Here is a 21738-nt window from a genome sequence, read left to right on the forward strand (position 1 = left end):
TCCTTAATATTTGTGACTCAGTCAATTAATAAAAGTAATTGCGGTAATATAAATTTTATTGTGCAGTAATTTGCCTTGCCTTATAACCTTACTTGCCTGTATGTTGTGTGGGTTTGACTGTCAAAATTTTTTCTTGATGCCTGTATTATTGTCACACGGTACACATGACCTGTGAATAAGACAGCAGACAAAGAGTTTCCAGGTCTCCACCAGTGCCACTTTGAAAACAGGTCTACGTGACAAATACAGAAAGGTCACATTCCTGACCATGAGTATCTTCCCACATCCTTCCTGTGATTTAGAAACGCATTTCAACGTTGATCATTGCAGAAATCATTGTAGTAGACATTCAAGTTGAACATTTGGACTCAACAGGCCTGACTTGTGTCAATAATCTAATGTAGGATATGGCAGACTACAAAACATTAGCCAGAATTTTGCTTCCTGTAATGCAATCATCTGTTTACTGTTAATCGACAGAAAAATAATAATTAACCTTATGAATAAACAGAACATATTCTGACAGCTTGACATTCAGCATCTAAAAACATTAAGCAGGTCAGTGACATTAATTAGAACAATCTATTTACTAATGAGATTGATAAAGGTAACTACTAGTTTTCAGATGGCTTCAGTTAAAAGCTTCAGGAGCTGTGCTACTTGGAAACAGTGACCCATGCACCTTTTGTGTTTCACTGCAGTACTGTAATTCCCCTTAGGGTTGTCGCAAAGTAATGAAACTGGTTGACCACAGGTTTTCTTCACTGCAAAATCCATGTCAGACCATATGATTAGATTTGATGCTATATTTCTGTGTAACAATTTAATGCACTGGCTATTCCATGCTCCCTCTCCCCACTACTATTGTCAAAGGTCCTCGAATGTAGGATTTACTTCTGTCTTCTCAAAACTCATGGAAGGTATTTCATTCACTTACCATGGCATGCTCCATTCACTTCCTCATAGCTAGTACTGCAGACACATCTTCCCAAAGGAACCAACCAGTCTCCATCTGCACCACAGTAAAGTTTTGGTGTGTCTTTCTCCTCTGCATTCTTTACACAGGATCCACGGACTTCCACAAGAGATGAGGAATCAACTCTAGGTATTGTGTCAGGAAACATTGCCAAGTTGCGAAAAGTGAATGGGCACTTTTTATAGTACACACGCACAGAGACAAGAGCAATACAAGCTCCAATATCCTGAAAGGCTAAGTAAAATCCCTTTTTGCTTATTGGCCCAACCTCACGGATTTCAGTGTTCAGTTTAAGTATACGATCTCCTAGATCCATCTGAGTAAAACTCTCATCAGCTGCAATTGTGTCAATTTTAATGTATTGATTTTGCTTGAATTTAACACCGTGAGACTCATTTGATTCCATGTAATATAGATTGAATGTCTCTTTGCAAGTCCCCACTACCCAGGGAATGCTGTTGCAATCCCTCAGGGTAAATTTTAATTCAACATACACTTTTTGAGCTGCCTCACGCGAAATCCAGTTAGTCCGCAGCCAGTTGTTTTGATTGGGTTCCATCACATTGCACACCTGGTAGGTATGGATGGGTCGGTTGCGTTCATCCATTTCTGGGATAGCATCCCACTGCAAAAGAAAAAGCAAAAGCAAATGAGGAAATTGAGCAACTCTGGATCCAATTAAATTTGTAGTCAATGATCATAATGCAAAGAAAACAGACAAGAATATTTACTACTTTTAGAACTGGATATAAAATAGTTCATTTGCTAGCATAACAAAAATAATTATATCCTTTAACTAGGTCTGATAATCACACGATAGTGACAATATGCTAGCAACCAGCTAAGACTAGGCAACAATGAATTCCCACTGAAAAAAATCAAATTCCATGCCTTACAATGTATGAATATTTCTGTATAACATTTTGTATCATGCAATGATTTTGAATCAACACGACATTTTCAATGGCGTCACTGACTTACAGAATGCGTGCAGTTGACCCAAAAACAAAATGCAGCTGTTAAGCGTGATAGTGAATACTATTCAACACTTTGAAGAGAGTTGCTGTTTACTTTAAATAAGACAAAGCAAGCAGCTGCAATGGTCCAACATTGAGAAATACTCAAGTCATTAGAATATTTTTCACCACAGGTACCAGTTGTGTGTTAGTATAACTGTTAACTGATGAAAGGCACAATATGCATAAATAAATTAAACTTGGCTAGGAATTGTTAGAATCTGTGTAAGTTGGGCCCCAGGTATATCCCTAAACAGGTCCTTGTAAAACTGTATGATAAAAACATTGCTGGAGAAAGTTCAGTTGGTCTGACAGCACTTGTGCAAAGAGAAACAGAATTAATGTTTGAGTCAGGTACGACATTTCATAACTTCAGATCTGAATAATCATTGTAAACTTGAAACAATAACAGTTTCTCTTTCTACAGATGCTGCCAGACTTGAAGTTTCTCCAGCATTCTGTGTTTCGGATTTCCAATAAGAAACAGTATTTTGCCTTTATCCTTTTAAAACTGCCCTTGCAGCAATAGTATTAAATACTATCCGGTAATTAAGTCTACATTGGAACAGCCGAATCTGGAACAGCCACAGGTATAGAAACAGGACCACCATTTCAAATTTATCACAAATGTTGGTATTGTATTAGAATGAATGAATTTCATCACAATATTTTACATCTATTTAAAAATATAACTTACTTTAATATTAGCAACTGATTTAAACTTTGTGTTCAGTTCGAATGAGCAGCTTAATTGACCTGTGCTCTAGCCATTTGATTACATCTTAAAACTGATAAACTTAAGGACCCCACACAAAACCAATATGGGTTTTGTTTTGTCAATACCTTGTGTATAACCTCAGGCCCCACAGAATAAGTGGGTCTTACCTGCCCAGACCTACATTCCAACAGGATCCCACCTCCACTACAAAAAACCACTCCCTTCCCCCAGGTCAGCCAGCAACTTGATTCCCCATGGCCTTAGTGGAGAATCTCAGTCATGTAATTCTCTAATGCTTAACTGTTGGGATCATTCAAAAGCTCATTGGCAGGAATTAAATGGACCCTGGAGATTAAAATTCCAAAATTTTTCTTTCTGGAGCAACTGTCTATTGCGAATGCTCGCTTGATATCCAAAACTGCCCTCAGCTATAATTAATTAATGTATTTTGTAGATGTTTCAGCTTCCCTGCTATTAGAAGAAATATGGGCCTGTCAGAAGAATTTTCTCCTTCAGTCTAAGTAGTAATCTCACAACTTGTCAGACTTCCCATTAGGACTGTTCAGAAAATAGAAGAGGATATAATTTTACATGATCTATAGGCTGGTATTAAATATATTACAAATGTAAGTATCTTACATTTTACATTCATTTCAACATCTGTCACCTCTTTTCTCACTCTATTAATTGCCCTAGTCTTCACTCAAACTGAATCCAGTATTGTGCAGCCTTAATTTTTATTTAAATCATCAGGTTTGTCATGAAAGTTGCACTTCCCCAACTTTATCTTATACTTCATCTTCTCAGCTCTTTCTAGTTCTTTATTCCTCAGGTAATAAAACCCTGAAATACATTTTTAAGCACCCAAGGATAGATTTTATAAACACTCCCCAATTAGAACCCATTGCCAACATTCACAAAATCCAGAATTCTGCAGCCTCACTATCAACTCTTGGTCCTACAAGCTCCAGCAATGCTTTCTGTATTCGATTGAGACAACACCAAGATCCTGGGACAAGCAAAGCAGAGACAAGCATGGGAATTCCTAGAAGCCTGGTACTCCACAAAGAAAGACATCGACAAACACATAGAACTCGACCCTATATACACTCCACTACGAAGGAAAACCGAAAGTGAGGTAATCCAGCTCAACGGACTCCAGAGTTTAAAAACCAGGCGGGAAAACACGATGGTGCTTCATTGGAGGCCGCACTGATGATATTACCCAGCAGGGTAATGAAACGTCTGCGGAACAACAAACCAGCTCGGCGAGCTAACCAACCACAATGCTTTCTGTATTATCCAATCATTTCCCAAAGTCCCTCATGCTACTTTTTAAATCTTTCTGCAGCCTTGTTTCGCATGACATGAATAATGTTGACCATACCATCCTCCTCCATCATCTCTCCATTGACAGCCAGCTGACTGGGACTGCTCATGCCCATCTCCATTCTGGTCTATCCAATCACAGCAGGTAGACATTCACTTCTCATGCCCCTGCACCTTTACTGCTGGTTTTCCTATCGGATCAATCTTTGGCTCCCTTTCCTATTTCTCACTGAATCTGCCCTACAGTGACAGCAACCAAAAGTAGAGTTATATTTCATGCTGATGACACCCAGTCATACCTCATCACCCCCTTTCTCAACTCCTCCATTGTTGCTAAATTATAAAACTGCTCATCCAGTGCCAAATTTCAGGTGAGCAGAAATTCCCTCCAGTTGAATATTGGAAAGATGGAAGCTGTTGTTTTCAATCCCCACATCAAACTTCATGTCCTAGTTACCCATTCCATCCCTTTTCACAGCAACAATCGGAGACCAAGCTCACAATCTCAGTGCTGTACGTGACCCCAAGATGAACTTCTGACTGGATTCATATCATCACTAAGACTGTCTATTTCTATATCATAAACTTGCTGTTGTTTAAAGTCATAACTAATACAAAGACAGGCCATAGTGGTTATTGGAGGTCAATGATTTCAGTCCGGGGAATCACTGGAGTGGTTAAAGGGAGTGTCGTGGACCAACTATGCTTCATCAACAGCCTCTCCTCTACCATAAAATCAGAAGTGAGTGTGTTCACTCATAATAGCACAAGTTTGAGAACTGCTCTTAAATCATCTGGCACTGAAACAGTCTGTCTCATATACAGCCAGAGCCAAACAACATTCAGCTACATAAATACAGTGGCTACAAAACAAGATCAGATTCTGGGAATTCTGAAGTAATTCAATTCCAGACTCTCAACAGACTACAATCTACAATTAAGAAGAGTCAGGACCATGACAAATCACTCTCTACTTTTCTGGACAAGTGTAGCTCCAACACATTCAAAGAAGCTGAACATCATTTTCGAAAGAAAATTAATTAACAGGATGTGGGCGTTGTTGGCTAGGTCAGCATTTATTGCCTAGACAGCAGTTAAGAGTCAATCATATTGTTGTGGGTCTGGAGTCACATGTAGTCCATACCAGGTTAGGATAACAGTTTCCTTCCCTAAAGGGCATTCGGGGCAAAGCAGGCTTGATCTGCACCCTGACTACCACCTTCAACTTTCATCTCCACCCACTTCCACAACTGCTACACAGGGATAGCAGCGTGCACCAATTACAAGAAGCACTGCACTAATGTACCAAAGGCCCTTCCAGGTAGTAGAAGTTATGGGTTTGGAAGATGTTGAAATACAGGAGTCAGCAGATGCAAGGAAATGCACCCACTCACATGTAGCCCCTTTAAATTACATCCCATCCTGATTTGGGAATCAAACGCTGTTGCTTCATGCGTGCAAAGTCAAAATCCTAGATATCCTTCCAGACCACCAGCATGGCGGCCCCTACACCACTTGGAATGCAATGGTTCAAAGCAGTGGCTCTTTTTATCAGTGCCGTTAGGAATGGGAAATAAATGCTGACTTGACCAGCGATATCCATATCCTGTGAAAGAATATTTTAAATGTTAAATGCAAGTTCCCAGCAGTGGCTACCATTACAGATGGCTGCTGAGAGCCACCCACACAGGTACAGGTGATTCCCCATAATGTTGGTCAGCCATTACAGAGACTGAGCACCGGATAGCTTCTGTGCATGTGGGGCTGATGTCACATGCAGCAGTGCCTGATGGGAGTCAGCACAAATGCCAATTGGCCCTATAAACGAAACCAGTCACAAAGCCAACAACCAAGAACTATTACAAAGAATAACAGCACAAAGAAATCTACAGCGAAATCTCCTGCCAAGGCAGCAAAAGCAATGGCAAAGAAACCCTAAGATCCACAAAGTTGAAAGTCTGCAGGCAAAGGCCGAGGCAAAATGAGCCAAGGCCAAGAAAGCATCAGCCTAAGAGAATAAATACAAACAGTGCAACTTATTAAAAAACCTGAACCCAAAAGCCCTGCTCAGAACCACCACATCTCTCAGAACAGAGCTGAACTCACAATGAAATGATCTCGGTTCTGTGGCCTAACTCATTCTCAGCAGAGATCAGTTCATATTTAATTAATTACAATTGCACTTCATTCATTCAGTGTCACGAGGTCAATGTCCTGAAACTCCTTCCTCTAGTGGCATTATAGATCTACTTAAATCAAATGGACTGTAGTGGTTCAAGGTGGTAGCTCACTACCTAGGGATAGAGAATAAATGTTGGCCCGGCCAGAAATGCCCACATCTTATAGCTGAATTTTAAAATGCTAAATACTGCCTATACTGAAATTTATTTGAATTTAACATTTGTTAAATTCTGTCTTTTGAAGGACCATCACTTTGTGTCCCCTCCAAGAGAATGCAGAAAGAGGGATTCCACCTGGCAATGCCATATCACTGTCAAGTGAAGCACGCAACTGCTTCCTAACCAGAAGAATAGGTTTTGGTCCCAGCCCTTGGGTATTCACCAGGACGCCGACTGCCATCTGCCAGATCTTGGGGATGGGGGAGTCCTGTCGAATTTCAGTCCACAGCCATATCGTCATTCTTGCCAAACACAAGGAGCTGCCTGGCTACACTATTCAACGACTGGCTCTACTTTCATGGCCTTTGCCCTGCTCTTGGATTCTCAGTCCCATGCTTCAGTGATATTATTATACAAGGAACATAGTGATGTCAATCTCATGTGCATCAATTCATTCTGACTTTGGGTCATCAATGGGCCTACTGGCACATGTGCAGGTGGACATTTTGATGGCCAACTTTGCATTCATGCCAACTTCTGTTTACAAAATCCTCACTTTTGCCATCAAGTAGATTCAGTGTGAAATGTTAACACTGGCATGTAAACACGCATTACAAGTTCAATCAACACCAAAGATTCCCTCAAAACAAAACTGCATTTGTAAGCTCTGGAAACACGTGTAAGGTGATGATGATGACGTTAATGAGGATGGGTCTTGTCATCAAATTCATTGTGTTTTGGAATAGTAAGAATAGTTCTGGTCATTCATTATAATAGGATCACATTTAAAAGCTCCAGGTTAGTAGAAACTCAACTTTAACAACTGCTCTCTAAAGGATTTGTGTGGAGAGTTAGATCTTGGTTCCATGGTGTTGGAAGGTTTCTATCCTGTGAAAATATAGGCAGCAGCAACTTTGTGACAGATAGATGCCATTCCATCATTTACCAGTGACATAGAATGAATAGATTAAGTTTGAGTGTACAGTAATTATGCCACCTAGCCGTGGCATTCACAAGAAATGCAGCCTTAAACACCTAACTTTGTCCCCATCATAGCATATTTGCTGCTGCTGGGCTTTAATTATGTCTAATTTTGAACATTTTTAGGTACTCTGACTGATCTCTCATATTCTATCCTCCATAAACTTATCAAAACCTTGCTCCCCATTTTCTAACTTGCACTAAGTCACATTCTAACATCATCCCTGTACATCAAATCGCAGGGGAATTTTAAAATGCTAATTTTAGTTTTTAAATTCTCCACAATCTGATCATCTTCTCTCACCACACAATCCTCCAATATTTGCAATCATCTTGTTCTGGTCTCTGGAGCAGCTCTACTTCAATCACTCTACTATTGATGCTAAAATCTGATTTGCCTTGGACCCAAATTCTGGAATTACCACCTTATCTCTTTCTACTTGCTGCACCAGCTAAGGTTTTCATCACAGATTCTGTTTCTCAATCTCTCCCTCACCTGCAGCATGGTGATCATGGTTATCCCAAACCATCACCAGGGATCCTTTTCTAATGAGAGCGCATCTCTATGGTCTGGTAAGACTAGGGCAACTTTAACTTTACTACCACCTACAATGTACAAGTCAGGAGTGTGATGGAATACTCCCCATTTGCCTGGAGGAGTGTAGCTTCAACAAAAATCACCAACCTTGACACTATCCAGGACAAAGCTGCCTACTCGACTGGCACTACATCCACTCCCTCTACCACCAACACCAAATATTGGCAGTGTGTACTATCTGCAAGATGGACCACAGAAATTCACAAAGTCTCCTCAGACAGCACCTTCCAAACCCACTTCCATTACTATTGATAAATGACAAGAGCAGCAGATACATGGGAACCTGCAAGTTCCCTTCTAGGCCACTCACCATCCTGACTTGGAAATACATTGCTGTTCCTTCACTGTTGCAGGGTCAAGATCCTGGAATTCCCTCCCTAATGGCATTGTGGGCCTTTCTACATAATACAGGCTGCAGTGGTTCAAGACAGCAGTTCACTGCTACCTTCTCAAGGAACAGGCAATAAGTGCTGACTCAGCCAGCAATATCCACATCCCATGAGTGAATAAAAGAAATTCTTGTTCTAGTCGTCTGTCATACATTACAGCCTAATTTCATACTACTCCCTATTTACTTTCTTTCAAAACTTTTTAAGTCATATATGGTCTGCAATGTTCCCAAAAACAATCACCGCTTTGTTATAGGAAAAATTCAAAATTGATGCTTTTAAAAATTCTTTTTATTTTCACGTCAGGATTGGATGAGGGACAACGAAGAACGTTGAAGGAAGCAAACACAGAAATTGCAGGGGCACTGGTCATAATCTCTCAGCCTTCCCTGGACACGCAGTAGAGGGTGGGGTTGGAGCAGGGTGCCCAGAACACTGGTGAATTACAAACATCATAGCCTTGTTTAAGAAAGGTGGCAAAGACAATCCCAGTAATTACAGAGCATCAGTTTAACTTTGGTTCTGGAGAAGATGCTAGATACAATTTTTCAGGATAGAATTAGTAGTCACGTGAAGGAAGTGGGGTTAATTTAGAAGAGTCAGCATGGATTTCTCGGTGTTGGGCCGGGGGGCAGCGAAGTGATTCACCAAGTTGTTGAGGTTTTTTGAAGAGGTAACAAAGGCTTGATGAGAGTAACACCATTAACGTGGTATATGTAGATTTCCAGAAGGCACTTGATTTGGTGCCACACACAGACTTGAGGAAAGTTACAGGTCATGTATAAAAGGGAGAGCGGCAATGTGGATTCAAAATTGGAGGAGTGGTAGGAAACAGACAGTAATGGTCAATGGATGGTTTTCAGGCTAGAGGAAGGTTTATAGTGGAGTTCCCCAGTAGTTAGTATGGGAATCTTTGCTTTTTCTGATATGCTTTAATAATTAGGATCTTGACGTCTAGGGGGCAATTTCAAAGTTTGCAGATGACACTAAACTTGGAAGATTATAAACTGAGAAGGAGTGAGGAACTCCAAAAGGAGAGTTTAGCTGAAGGAGTGGGCAGATAGGTGGCCAAATCAAGTGCCTTCTGGAAATCTACATATACCACGTTAATGGTGTTACTCTCATCAAGCCTTTGTTACCTCTTCAAAAAGCCTCAACAACTTGGTGAATCACTTCGCTGCCCCCCGACCCAACACCGAGAAATCCATGCTGACTCTTCTAAATTAACCCCACTTCCTTCACGTGACTACTAATTCTATCCTGAACAAGATTCAATGCAGAGAAGTTGAGGTGACGTTCTTTGGTAGCAAAAGCATTGAAATAAAATATAAAATAGTGGTATAATTTAAGAGGGGTACAGGAACTGAGTGTATATGTGCACGGATCATTGAAGGTGAAGTAGAATGAGCAGTTAAAGCACAGTGTTTTCAGCTTTATTAATAGGAGCATAGAATACCAGAGCAGGAAAGAAATGTTGAACTTGTACAGGACACTTGATAGATTTCAGCTGGGGTACTGTAACAGTTCTAGCATCATATTATAGGGAAGATACAAATTATTTGGAGAAACTGCAGAAGTGATTTTCAAGAATGCCTCCAGAAATGAGAAACATTAGTTATGAGGATGTTCAGTATGTTCATCTTGGAGAGAAGGCAGCTGAGGGGAAATTTGATAGAAGATCTCAAATTATCTGTGGGCTATGGAGTAGATAAGGAGAAGCTGTTTGAACTTGTAAGCGGAAAAAAATGAGGGGATAGATTTATAACTATGCGCAAATGACATAAGAGTGATGTGAGGAAAATCTCTCACTGCCAATAGCTAGGGTATGGAATGCACCACCTGGAAATGTGGAGGCGGCAGGTTTGATTAGGCATTTAAGCATGCATGGGTTGATCGAGATAGAAATTTTGTGCATAGATATAAGGAAAAAGCAGGAGACTGGAACTAGGTAATGCTCGTTTGAAGAGCTGGTGCAGGCACGATGGATGAAATCGTCTCCATCTGCGCCATAGAAATTCAGGGAGTTTGTGATATCTAGCCACAGCTTGAAACAATGTGAAGTAAGTCCAACTTTACAAGTTATCGTTGCTTTTTCATTGTGATTGAGTACAACTGACCAACACTCCAGATATTGTGACTTTGTACATGTAGTATCTTGTCACACAGAATTACTTCTCATTTCAACATGTCAAACCTGACAATGTTGCATCTGTTCAAGGTCATTAGCCAGGAATGGGCATGGAAGGTGGGTGAGCCTCATCGTGGCCAAAGAAGTCACAAAACCCAGGCTTGCTTCCTAGGAGTCCGAAGTAAAGTAAAAGATAGTGAAGTATTTCATCTTTGCTAATTAATCTGCAATTATCTTGTCTTTCTTCTGTCAATGCTGGACTGTTAATCCAGAGACCCAGGTAAGATTCTGGTGACCAGAGTTCAAATCCAACCACAGCTGATGGTGGAATCTGAATTCAATTTTTTTAAAATCTGGAATTGAGGTTAATGATGACCGTGAATCCATTGTTGGTTGTATGAAAAAGCCATCTGATTCACTCATATCCTTCAGGGAAACTATCATCCTTACCTAGTCTGGCCTACATGTGACTCCAGACCCACAGTAACATGGTTGGCTCTCAACTGCCCTCTGGGAGGAGCAACAAATGCTGGTCTGGCCAGCAACATCCTCATCCTGTGACTGAATGGAAAAAAATGATTTATTAGCTGCTTGTTAAGTAAAATTTAACTTATGTTGGTGGGAGATTTTATTTTGCAATTTTGTCATGCAATCCTTTTTAATTGGTCACCGGGAAATGAATCACTGAAGTTATTGGTCTCTATGGGGATTGTAACGACTTGCAACCACCTTTTTGTTGACAAATTCAATTCCTCTGGCATTGCTATATCAAACAGCTTCTCTGTTATTTAGTGCCAGTTGAGAAATTTCCACCAATTAAAAATTGGGAAGAATGAAACCACTGTCTGCAGTCATTGCCACAAAAACCTGACTGACTGCTGATCCAACCCTTACCCTGGCAACTGCCTGAAGCTGAACCTAACTGCCCACAACCTTGCTATCATAGTTGACACTGAGACAAATGTCCAACTGTATATCAAGATGGCTGGCTATTGTCTGCTCCGAAACTAATGAACTGTCTTGACTGTTCCAGAACAAGACCTTGGCAGACGTTTTAAGCAGGTGTTTCTCCACCATATGCTCAATGAAAGTCAGTAATAACTGCGTCCAAGATTAGAGTGGCTGTTGGAAACCATCACAACACAATGATTTGGCCAAGTGTTTCTCAAGTGACATTCATGTCAAAGTAAATGTCGATCTTCCTAATGCAAATTTCAGCTGATTAAGTATGTAACCTATTTCTTCAGACCCCATTTCCTAGAATCACATGACAAAGGATACAAAGTCTTCACTGTTGCCACCAGGACTTTGCAACGTTCATGTCAATGGTGTCATATCTAAAACCAAGCTGTGCACCACTTCAGCTAGTGCAGCATTCCATCATTATCCCAAAAGGTGCTGGCCTAGAAAAGGAAGCTAGTTCCTTACTTTGTGAACAGTGGCCTTGAGGTGCGGATGGATCTGGTAGAGGAGAAGGCGGCTATCTTTATCGTCCTGACCAACCAAGGAGGCCACACCACCAGACTCAATCATCCAGGACTGAAACAGTGGGTTGGGTCAATGCAGTGTTCCAGGTAAAATGGAATGCACAGCATCGCTGGAAGAAAGTGAATTCAGCAAGAGTAAGTATCACCAACTTCTCCCTAGTGCCTTGTCCTCACAGGACCACCACTCCCTCTAACACTGCCACTGCACACATCTCTTACCAACTCTTGGACCACAACTCTCAATGTTGCATATATCACATCCATTGTGGCTCTCACCCAACTCATGTTCCCAAATCCTCTGTCCCCTGCACTTCTTACTCACTCAGTGGGGACACCATAACACTTATCCCGCTTATAAATCACCACTAACTGGTTGTTTCATTCTCTTCCTGCATTCTCCATCCCTCCCTTTGACTCATTTGGTCTAGATTACATGCGGAGGACAATCTGGTGAAGACATCATTGACATGTCTCTGCAGATGAACCAGCGGAAAGTTACACAATGAGGCAAACACCCGAGCGTGGCCAACCTCCTGAATTGGATTCAGAGGAGTTCCTCGATGGAGTTTACCCTCTGACTGACCATAGTTACCCTGACGCCATGAAGAAATGGTCCCCAGACATCCATTTGAGTGATTATATATGCAGTGGATTGCCAGGTGAGCAGCTGGCACATGCTGTGAGATGTTGATGTAGTATTATACTGTGTAGCAACATGTTTAATCCCTTGATTGCACAGTGATCTGGACCATATTAAGATGCCTGCCTCTTCCTGTGTTAAAAAGCAATGCATTCCACAGAGACTGGCAGCTTCCAAGTGTGAAATGAGTGAGCACTAAGAAAGGAAGCTGAGAACAATTAGATAGACCCAGTGTAGATGCACAAAATGCAGGCTTCTGTATTAACTAAGCAACCCTGTAGAAATGTGCACCTTATTAGCATCCCTGAGCTCTTACTGAAGGGATGAAGTGGCACAACAGTCAGTCTGAAAGCAGCCATGACGTGCCAAGGCTGGTAGTTTGGTGATGCCTGCTTGTGAGGACAGAGGGTGGAGGAGGATGGTGTTCATGAAGCATGCAGGGAAATGGTGGTGAGGGTATGTTAGCTGAAGATCTGGGAGGAGCTGCCACCAGGTAACAGCTCAGATTTTCACATTGGGACTCGCTGCCATTGGGTTTTTCTCCTTAAAGAGGAAGGAATTGGGAACTGCACAGAAATTAACGAGTCTAGCTGATAATGAGAAGCAAATGCATGGAAATAAAGTAGTCACTGCTCATTAGGGAGATTCAGAACTTTGTATTTAAACCCCAGAGGTTTAAAATTAAAATCAACTTTTTGACACTGAAAAGTTCCTTTGTTAATTTTCGCTGTATTTGCTAACACAGCTCAAGGTAGTGGCAAATTCTGCCACAGGTTGTTGTTTGCCATTCAACATTCACTTCATAATAATAGAATAATAGAATCCCTACAGTACAGATAGAGGCCATTCAGCCCATTGAGTCTGCACTGACATTCCAAAGAGCATCCCACCCAGATCCACCGCAGCCTGTAACCCATCACTTACCATGGCTAATCCACCTAGCCAGCACATCCCTGGACACTACAGGCCAATTTAGCATGGCCAATCTACCCAACCTGAACATCTTCAGATTGTGGGAGGAAACCAGAACACCCAGAGGAAACCCATGCAGGCACGCGCAGACTGGGCAAACTTCACACAGACAGTCGCCCAAGACTGGAATCAAATTCAGGTCCCTGGTGTGGTGAGGCAGCACTGCTAACCAACGCGTAGAATGCAATAAATTGAAGTAGACTGCTTCTCGAGTCATGTGCATCGTAAAACGCCTTTCAATATTTCCACATTTAATACCCTCTTATTAAAGATTTTAATAATGTTGTGCTACTACAGTTGCTGCTATATTTTAGTTCCCTTAAAAAAAAGTCTTTAAAAAGCATTCAGATATAAACTTGAAATGCTGTCACCTCAAAAGGTTGGGACAATGCACTGAAGACCCAGATTTTCACTTGCGAGATAGGTTGAGTTCTGAACTTGCCTATCTGCCTTCAAGATAAATAACATGAAAGACACAATTTTCATTCGGGGAGGGGGTGTAGCGGAGGAGATGGGTTAGAGATGGTGGAGGGGATGGCAGGTGAAGAGTGGAGACTAGTTCAGCGTCCCAGAGATCAGAGGTGGCCACCCAGGACTGCTGAGGAATGTCAACGGGGCTGTCAAAAGGGCCACCTCAGTTATCTGATTTTGCCCCATTTATTTAGTTTACTTGTGCCACTTCATATGCCCCCCATGTATTTATGGTCACCCATTCTCCTCTCTATGCCAACCTTAAGCCAACTTGTGGCTCCTGCCGTCAACTCTGTTCTTACACCCTCTACATCACCTCATCAAGCATCCATAATGGGCAGAGCTCAGGAGCCATGTTGATACAAAATAAAGATCTAAATACCTATTACAGTATTCGCTGTAAGAAACAACATTCCCATTCATGGAAACCCATTCAAAATTTTCAAAGTTGTCAAGTACGTAGTCCCTTCCAAAACTGGAAAGTAATCATAAAACTAGCTTTTTAATAACCTCAAGGTGGAAATCAAACTCTGTACTTCCAATTCTCCTACTGGGATAATTTTAGATTGTGCAAAGAAGCCAAAAATTTACAATGATATAATGACAGTCCTTGAGATAATAACAAAGAGCTAATGTAACTACTAAAACAGATTCTTTTACGACTGACTGACAGGGATATGTTTTTTTTTTCTGTCATTTGTTTGAAGATTGGAGACTTGTGTAGAAGTCTCAAGCTGTGGAGTTACATATCTTATGACTGTTTGCAAGCATGTACATATCCTTCACAAATCTGAGACTCCCAAAACATGGTGCAAGGCATTTGTTACAGTGAAATACAGGCTTTTTGAATTCAGAACCAAGTTCAAGTTTCATGTGAGAAAAATCTCACCCCTTTACCCTACCAGGAAAAAATGTGATTAGCAGAAGAGGTGGGACTTCTGGATTGAAGTCTCACCTGCCATTTAAAGGTCCAGGAAATCTCAGACAATGAAAATCCAGCCCCATACTGAGTTTGGGCAGGTTCAGTCTTGGCTGGCACAAATGCAATGGGCTGAATGAGCTCCTTTGATGGTGTAGATGTTCCCTATTTCTATAATAAGAAACGTAACATTTAATCCTTTTTGATTTCCCGACATTATTCATAGCCAAAATTAATGCACTCCTAAATATTTTAAAATAATTAAAGGCACTGATATAGAACATTACTACTACTTATGAGCCTTATTAGCCATCTGTCCAGATGTCCTAATATCTTTGCTTCATTGCCACATTTGCCATAGATTGATCTTTTTCTGCAGCAAACAGAGTATATTAATCCAACAACCACACAAGTTGACATAACAGAAAATACATAGAAACAGAACATAGAAAATCTCAAGATGTGGGAACTTAAAGTCATTCAAGCCTAATAAAAAATTCATTCACATGGAAAGGCAAATTATGATTCAAATACACAATGTATACTCTTCACTGGATTAGAGGATTTTTATTTTATTTTGCAGCCTGTGTCTATCACCCTACTATTCAGAATTATACAAGTGTTATGGCACATAAGGCAGCCATTTAGCCCATTGTGCCCATAGTGGCTCTTCAAATGAGCATCATTACCTTGTGCTGATCTCTTGCCATTGGGCGCTATATCTATACAAAATCACTCAATATGGTCTTGAATGCCTTAACTGAAACTGACTCCAGCTATCTGGAATGTGCATTCTAAACCTTAACCGCTCATTGTGAAAAAGTCTCATCACTTTTGCTTCTTTTGCACATCACTTTAAATCACAGATGCTGCCAGACCGGCTGATCTTTCCCAGCAACTTCTGTTTCTGCATCCGCAGTTCTTTCGGTTTTTACTTTAAATCTATGTCTTCACATTTTGTTCCTTTTATGAGCTAGAACAGCTCCTTCCTGCCTATGCCATCCGACCCACTCATGATTTTGAAAAAAACCTCTATCAAATTTCCTCTCACCCTTCTCTCCAAGGGAACAGTCCCAAATTCTTCAATACATCGTCATAATGGAAGTGGTGCCCATAATTGCATATAGTACTCTAGCTGAGGTCTAATAAGTGACAGGAGTTCAACTTCCTCTTCACAAAACTGCCCATTGACCATTAGTCTGATTCCTACTACACAGTTAATGTTGTATCCACATTACCACTGTCCCTCTTTTACCAGGATCTAGAAATCCATGTAAATTACATCAGTTGTCCTTATTGAGCCTTTGTTATCTCTTCATCAAAACTTGATAAGTTAACATTTAGAAGTTCACCCCCTTTAGAAATCCACACCAACTCTTCCTATTGGCCCAATTTTTTCATGTGACTACTAATTTTATCTTATCATAGAATCCCCACAGTGTGGAAACAGGCTATTCAGCCCAACAAGTCCACACCAACTCTCTGAAGAGCATCTCACCCAGACTCACCCCCCCATACCCTATCTCTGTAATCCTGCATTTCCCATGGCTAATCCACCTAATTTACACATCCCTGGACACTATACACTATTTAGAATGGCCATATCCACCTAAACCACACATCTTTGGACTGTAGGAGGAAACCGAAGCACCCGGAAGAATCCCATGCAGTCACGGGGAGAATATGCAAATTCCGCAGAGACAGTCGCCCAAGGCTCGAATTGAACCCGGGTCCCTGGCGCCGTGAGGCAGCAGTGCTAACCATTGTGCCACCGTGCCATCTTGAATTATTGTTTCTAGACGCTTCAAAGTTAAACTGACTGGTCAGTAAATTGCTGGGACTATCCTTACTTCCTCTCGAACAATGCTGGAACAATTCTCCAGTCTTCTGTCACTACCCTGAAATCCACGGAAATCTGGGAGATTACAACCAGAGGCCCACCATTTCTGTCCTCACTTCTTTCCATTGTTCAGTTACAGTTTTTCCCACCAATGTCTTGTTCAGTTAACTCTGGCCAGTTTGTTCTTTGTCAGAACTGTTCTGATAAAGCGGCAGAGTTATTACAAAGTTTGGATGAAGGGTTGCTGACCACAAAGTTAATTGTTTCTCTCTCTACAGATACTTCCAGAGCTACTGAATTTCTCCAGCATTTTGTTTTTGTAACAAACAACACTGACCATGTTCATGTACTTAACAAGGATTTCTTATTATTAATAAGTATATTCTAACCTAAGTAAACAGTAATGAATTATCAACATATAGCTATACTAGTTGAAACTTAGAACACATACAGACAGAAACAGAGAAATTAGCTTTAGGGTGGAAGGGTTGGAGGGAGAAAACCAGAATGCCAAGTCCCTAGGGTTTGCTGAAAATATCCCTTTTGGTTTGACTGGACATTATTCTTCAAGCTCTATCTCAAGGTTCCTTCAGTTCCTTACAGGAGGATTGGTACACTAACTGCAAAGTCTCTTAGGTACTAATTCAGGGAAACAGCTTTCAGTAATTTGTGGGAGAAAATAACTGGATGCCTTCAGACACACATGCACCCCAAGCATCTACCCATCTACTGGTTTCAAGGCTCCACATTAGCATTCATACCCACAAGTTGTTCAGCTACACAAGGAATGTCGACAGGCTGATCACCTCTGAAATCCTTGACTGGTTGCAACAGCATAAACCAAACAGATACTTTATTGAAATTTGCAATTTTCTTGCAATTAATTTTCTTGCTTATTGCATGACATTCAACACCATTCATGATTTCTGGTATTGAAACAGTTCACATGCAAATGCAGCAAAACCTGGACAACATCCAGGCTTGGGCTGACAAGTGGCAAAGTAACATTTACTCCACACAAATGCCAGGTAATGACTATATTGAACAAGTTAGTTAAGTATCACCCCTTGCCATTCAGCGACATCACCATGACTGAATCCCTTTTACCAACCTCCTTGGTCTTACCATTAACCAGAAATTGAACTATCCATATAAGTACTGTGGCTGCATGATCAGGTCAGAGGCTAGGAATCCTGCACTGAGTAACTCCCCTCCTGTTCACTGTAGATAAGGTACAAGTCAGAAGCATAATTGAATACCTCCATTTGCCGAGATGAAAGCAGTTTGACAGCATTAAAGAAGCTTGCTAACACCCAAGACAAGACAACACACTATCAGTGCCTCATCCATCATGTTAAATATTCTCCCCACCAGAAATGCAGTGTGAATAATGGGCCATCGGTGCCAGGGTAAGTGCACAGTAGGTAATTGGTCCTCATGTAAGCCTAATGATGGAAAATTATAGTGGGAAATCATCTACATACCCAGCTTCTTGGTCCCACAGAAGTCGAAATTAACCCCCAAGATTTGGCTAACTTTTCATCAATGGCAAAGGAGATGAAGTTGTCCTGAAATGTTGCTGCTGCTGCTTCCTCCATGCTAGTAATTTTGTTATGCCTTTCTCCTCAAGTTTAGGCTTTAACTAATCACCCAGATCAGTTATAAAAGAACTCCATGTTACTGAGCAGTCCTGATATAATCAGCCCATATATGGGCTTATTTCATGATCAGACTCCCCACTCTCCACAACTTATGAAATGACAGAGCCAGTCATATGTAGACAATTGGAAGGTGGCTCGTCCGAGATGGGACCAGTAAAGAAAATATTTTGCGTATTTCTGCTTGGCTTCCCATAGTTCCACTTCTACCGGTAAGCTACTGCATCTCGAGGTTGAATCATTTTTATTTCTGGTTGTCCCCATACTGCTCTACATTTCCTGACACTTTGTTACTGTGTGCGGGATGGATTACATCTGCTCACTGCGCTCGTTTTCACTTCTCAGCCCCAATCTCCGGTTATGACTGTCCATATGGACTATGCAACTTGTTAACTAGCGTCAAAATTTGACTTCACTGCTGTATGAACAAATTAGACACATACGTTCAACAGAAAGCTGGATAGTGCTCCTGCCCAATTTTTCTCTTTCCACTGAGGCCAATTGTAGCACCCATCTGTTGTGCTAGCTGAAACCAATTCACTCAATATATAGGAACCAAGACTGGAAGCATTTTTTTCCTGCATGATTCAATATCAGACACTTCTTAATTAAGTAATTTGATATGGATGTCACTGGGCCAGCGTTTATTTCTCATCCCTATCTGCCCTTGAAAAGTTGGTGGTGACCTGCCTTTTTGAACCACTGCAGATCATTTAGCTGAGGTGGGCCAACAATGCCACTGGGGAGAGAGTTCCTGGATCTTAAAATCAGTGACAGTGAAGGAAGTGTGATATATTACCAAATCAGAATGGTGAATGGCTTGGGGGGAACTTGTAGGAGAGGGTGTTTCTGTGTGTCCGCTGCCCTTATCCTTCCAGACAGTGGAGAACAAAGGTTTCGAAGGTGCTGACTAACAGAGTCAAAGAGCTGTACAGCATGGAAACAGACCCTGTCGTCCAAAGCGTCCATGCCAACCAGATATCCTAAGTAAATCTAGTCTCATTTTCCAGCATTTGGCCCATATCTCGCTGAACCCTTCCTAATCATGTATCAAACCAGATGCCTTTTAAATGTTCTAATTCCACCAGCCTCCGCCATATCTTCTGGCAGTTTGTTCCACCACCTTCAGCATGAAGCAGTTTCTCCTTAGGTTCCTTTTAATTCCTTCCTTTCTCACCTTAAACTATGTCCTCTAGTTTTGGACTCCGCTACCCTGACTATTCAGCTGTCATGATTTTATAAACTTCTATAAGACACTCAGTCTCTGATGGTCCAGGGAAAATAGCCCCAGTCTATTCAGCCTCTTCCTACAGCTCAAACCCTCCAACTCTGGCAATATCCTTGTAAATCTTTTCTGAACCTTTTGAAGTTTCACAACATCCTTCCTAGAGCAGGGAGTCCAGAATTGAATGCAGTATTCCAAAAGTGGCCTCACCAATGTCTTGTACAGCCACAACATGACCTCACAACTCCTATACTCACTGTTCTGACCAATGAGGGCAAGTGTGCCAAAAGCCTTCTTCACCACTCTGTCTACCTGCAACTCCACTTTCAAGGAACTATGCACCTGCACCCCTACGTCTCTTTGTTCAGAAATACTCCCCAGGGCCCTGCCATTAACTGTATAAGTCTTGCCCTGGTTTGCCTTAACAAAATGCAGCACCTCACATTTATCTAAATTAAACTCCATCTGCCACTCCTCAGCCAACCAGCCCATCTGATCAAGGTCCCGTTGTACTCTGAGGTAACCTTCTTGGCTGTCCATTACATCACCAATTTTGGTGTCATCTGCAAATGTACTAACCATACTCCCATGTTCACATTCAAATCATTTATACAAATGACAAAAAGCAGTAGACCCAGCAGTGATCCTTCTGGCACACTGCTGACCAGGGGCTTCCACTTTGAAAAGTAACTCTGTATCACTACCACCCTCTGTCTCCTACCTTCAAACCAGTTATGTATCCAAAAAGCTAATTCTCCCTGTATTCTATGTGATCTAATCTTGCTAACCAGTCTTGTCAAACGCCTTCCTGAAGTCCATATAGATCACATCCACCACTGTGTCTTCATCAATCCTCTTTATTAGCTCTCCAAAATTTCCATTAAGTTATGAGACATGATTTTCCACGCATAAAGCTATGTTGACTATCCCTAATCAGTCCTTGCCTTTCCAAATACATGTAAATCCTGTCTCTCCAGATCCCCTCCAACAACTTGCACACTACGGATGTCACCAATCTATAGTTTGTTGGCTTTTCCTTGCCACCTTTCTTAAATAGTGGTACCATGTTAGCCAACCCCCAGTCTTCCAGCACCTCATCTGTGGCTGTCAATGATACAAATATCTCAGCCAGAGGCCCAGCAATCACTCCCACAGCTTCCCACAAAGTTCTAGGGTACACCTGATCAGGTCCGAGGGATTAATCCACCTTCATATGTTTTAACATGTCCAGCACCACCTCCTCTGTAATATGGAAATTTTTCAAGATGTCACTATTTATTTCCCCAAATTCTTTAGCTTCCATATCCTTCTTTACAACAAATACTGATGCAAAATACTCATTTACTTTATCTCCCCCATCTCCTATGGTACCACACACAGGCGGCCTTTCTGATCTTTAAAGAGGCTCTATTCTGTCTCTGGTTACCCTTTTGTCCTTCATATATTTGTATAATTCCTTTGGATTCTCCCTACCCCTATTTGCCAAAGCAATCTCGTGTCCCCTTTCTGTCCTCTTGATTTCACTCTTAAGTATACCTACTGCCTTTATACTCTGCTAGGGATTTACTCAATCCCTGCCGTCTATACCTGACATATGCTTCTTTCTTATTCTTGACCAAAACCTCAATTTCTCTAGTCATCCAGAATTCCCTACACCAACTAGCCTTAATCTTCACCCTAACAGAAACATACCTTTTCTGGACTTTCGTTATCTAATTTTTGAAGGCTTCCCATTTTCCAAGATGGACCTCTTTTCTCAATGTCTCTCTGGGTCTCTGCCACCTCGATTCCCCACTAGTTTAAATCCTCCCCAGCAGCTCTAGTAAATCTCCCCACCAGTACGTTAGTCCCTTTCCAGGTCAGGTGCAATTCATCCTTCTTATATAGGTCACTTCTACCTGGAAATTCTGGAACTCCCTTTACAAAAACAGAAGTTGCTGGAAAAGCTCAGCAGGTCTGGCAGCATCTGTGAGAGAAAAAAAAAGAGTTAATGTTTCGGGTCTGGTGACCCTTCCTCAGGAACTTTATCTGTTTACAACTGTCCTCAATCAA

At 41.4% G+C, this 21738-nt stretch overlaps 1 protein-coding gene across 3 annotated transcripts in view; it reads right to left on the bottom strand.

The window, feature by feature from the left end:
• epha6 (eph receptor A6) overlaps positions 1-21738 on the bottom strand; it is a 590517-nt gene that overhangs the window by 455397 nt on the left and 113382 nt on the right. For all 3 annotated transcript variants that reach the window (XM_048603194.1, XM_048603196.1, XM_048603195.1), the window contains one exon: positions 938-1601. In XM_048603194.1, coding sequence (XP_048459151.1) covers positions 938-1601 — 664 coding nt within the window. The remainder of the gene's footprint in view (positions 1-937; positions 1602-21738) is intronic.

This window comes from Rhincodon typus, chromosome 11 (assembly GCF_021869965.1).
Source record: "Rhincodon typus isolate 14 chromosome 11, sRhiTyp1.1, whole genome shotgun sequence".
Lineage (NCBI taxonomy): Eukaryota > Metazoa > Chordata > Chondrichthyes > Orectolobiformes > Rhincodontidae > Rhincodon > Rhincodon typus.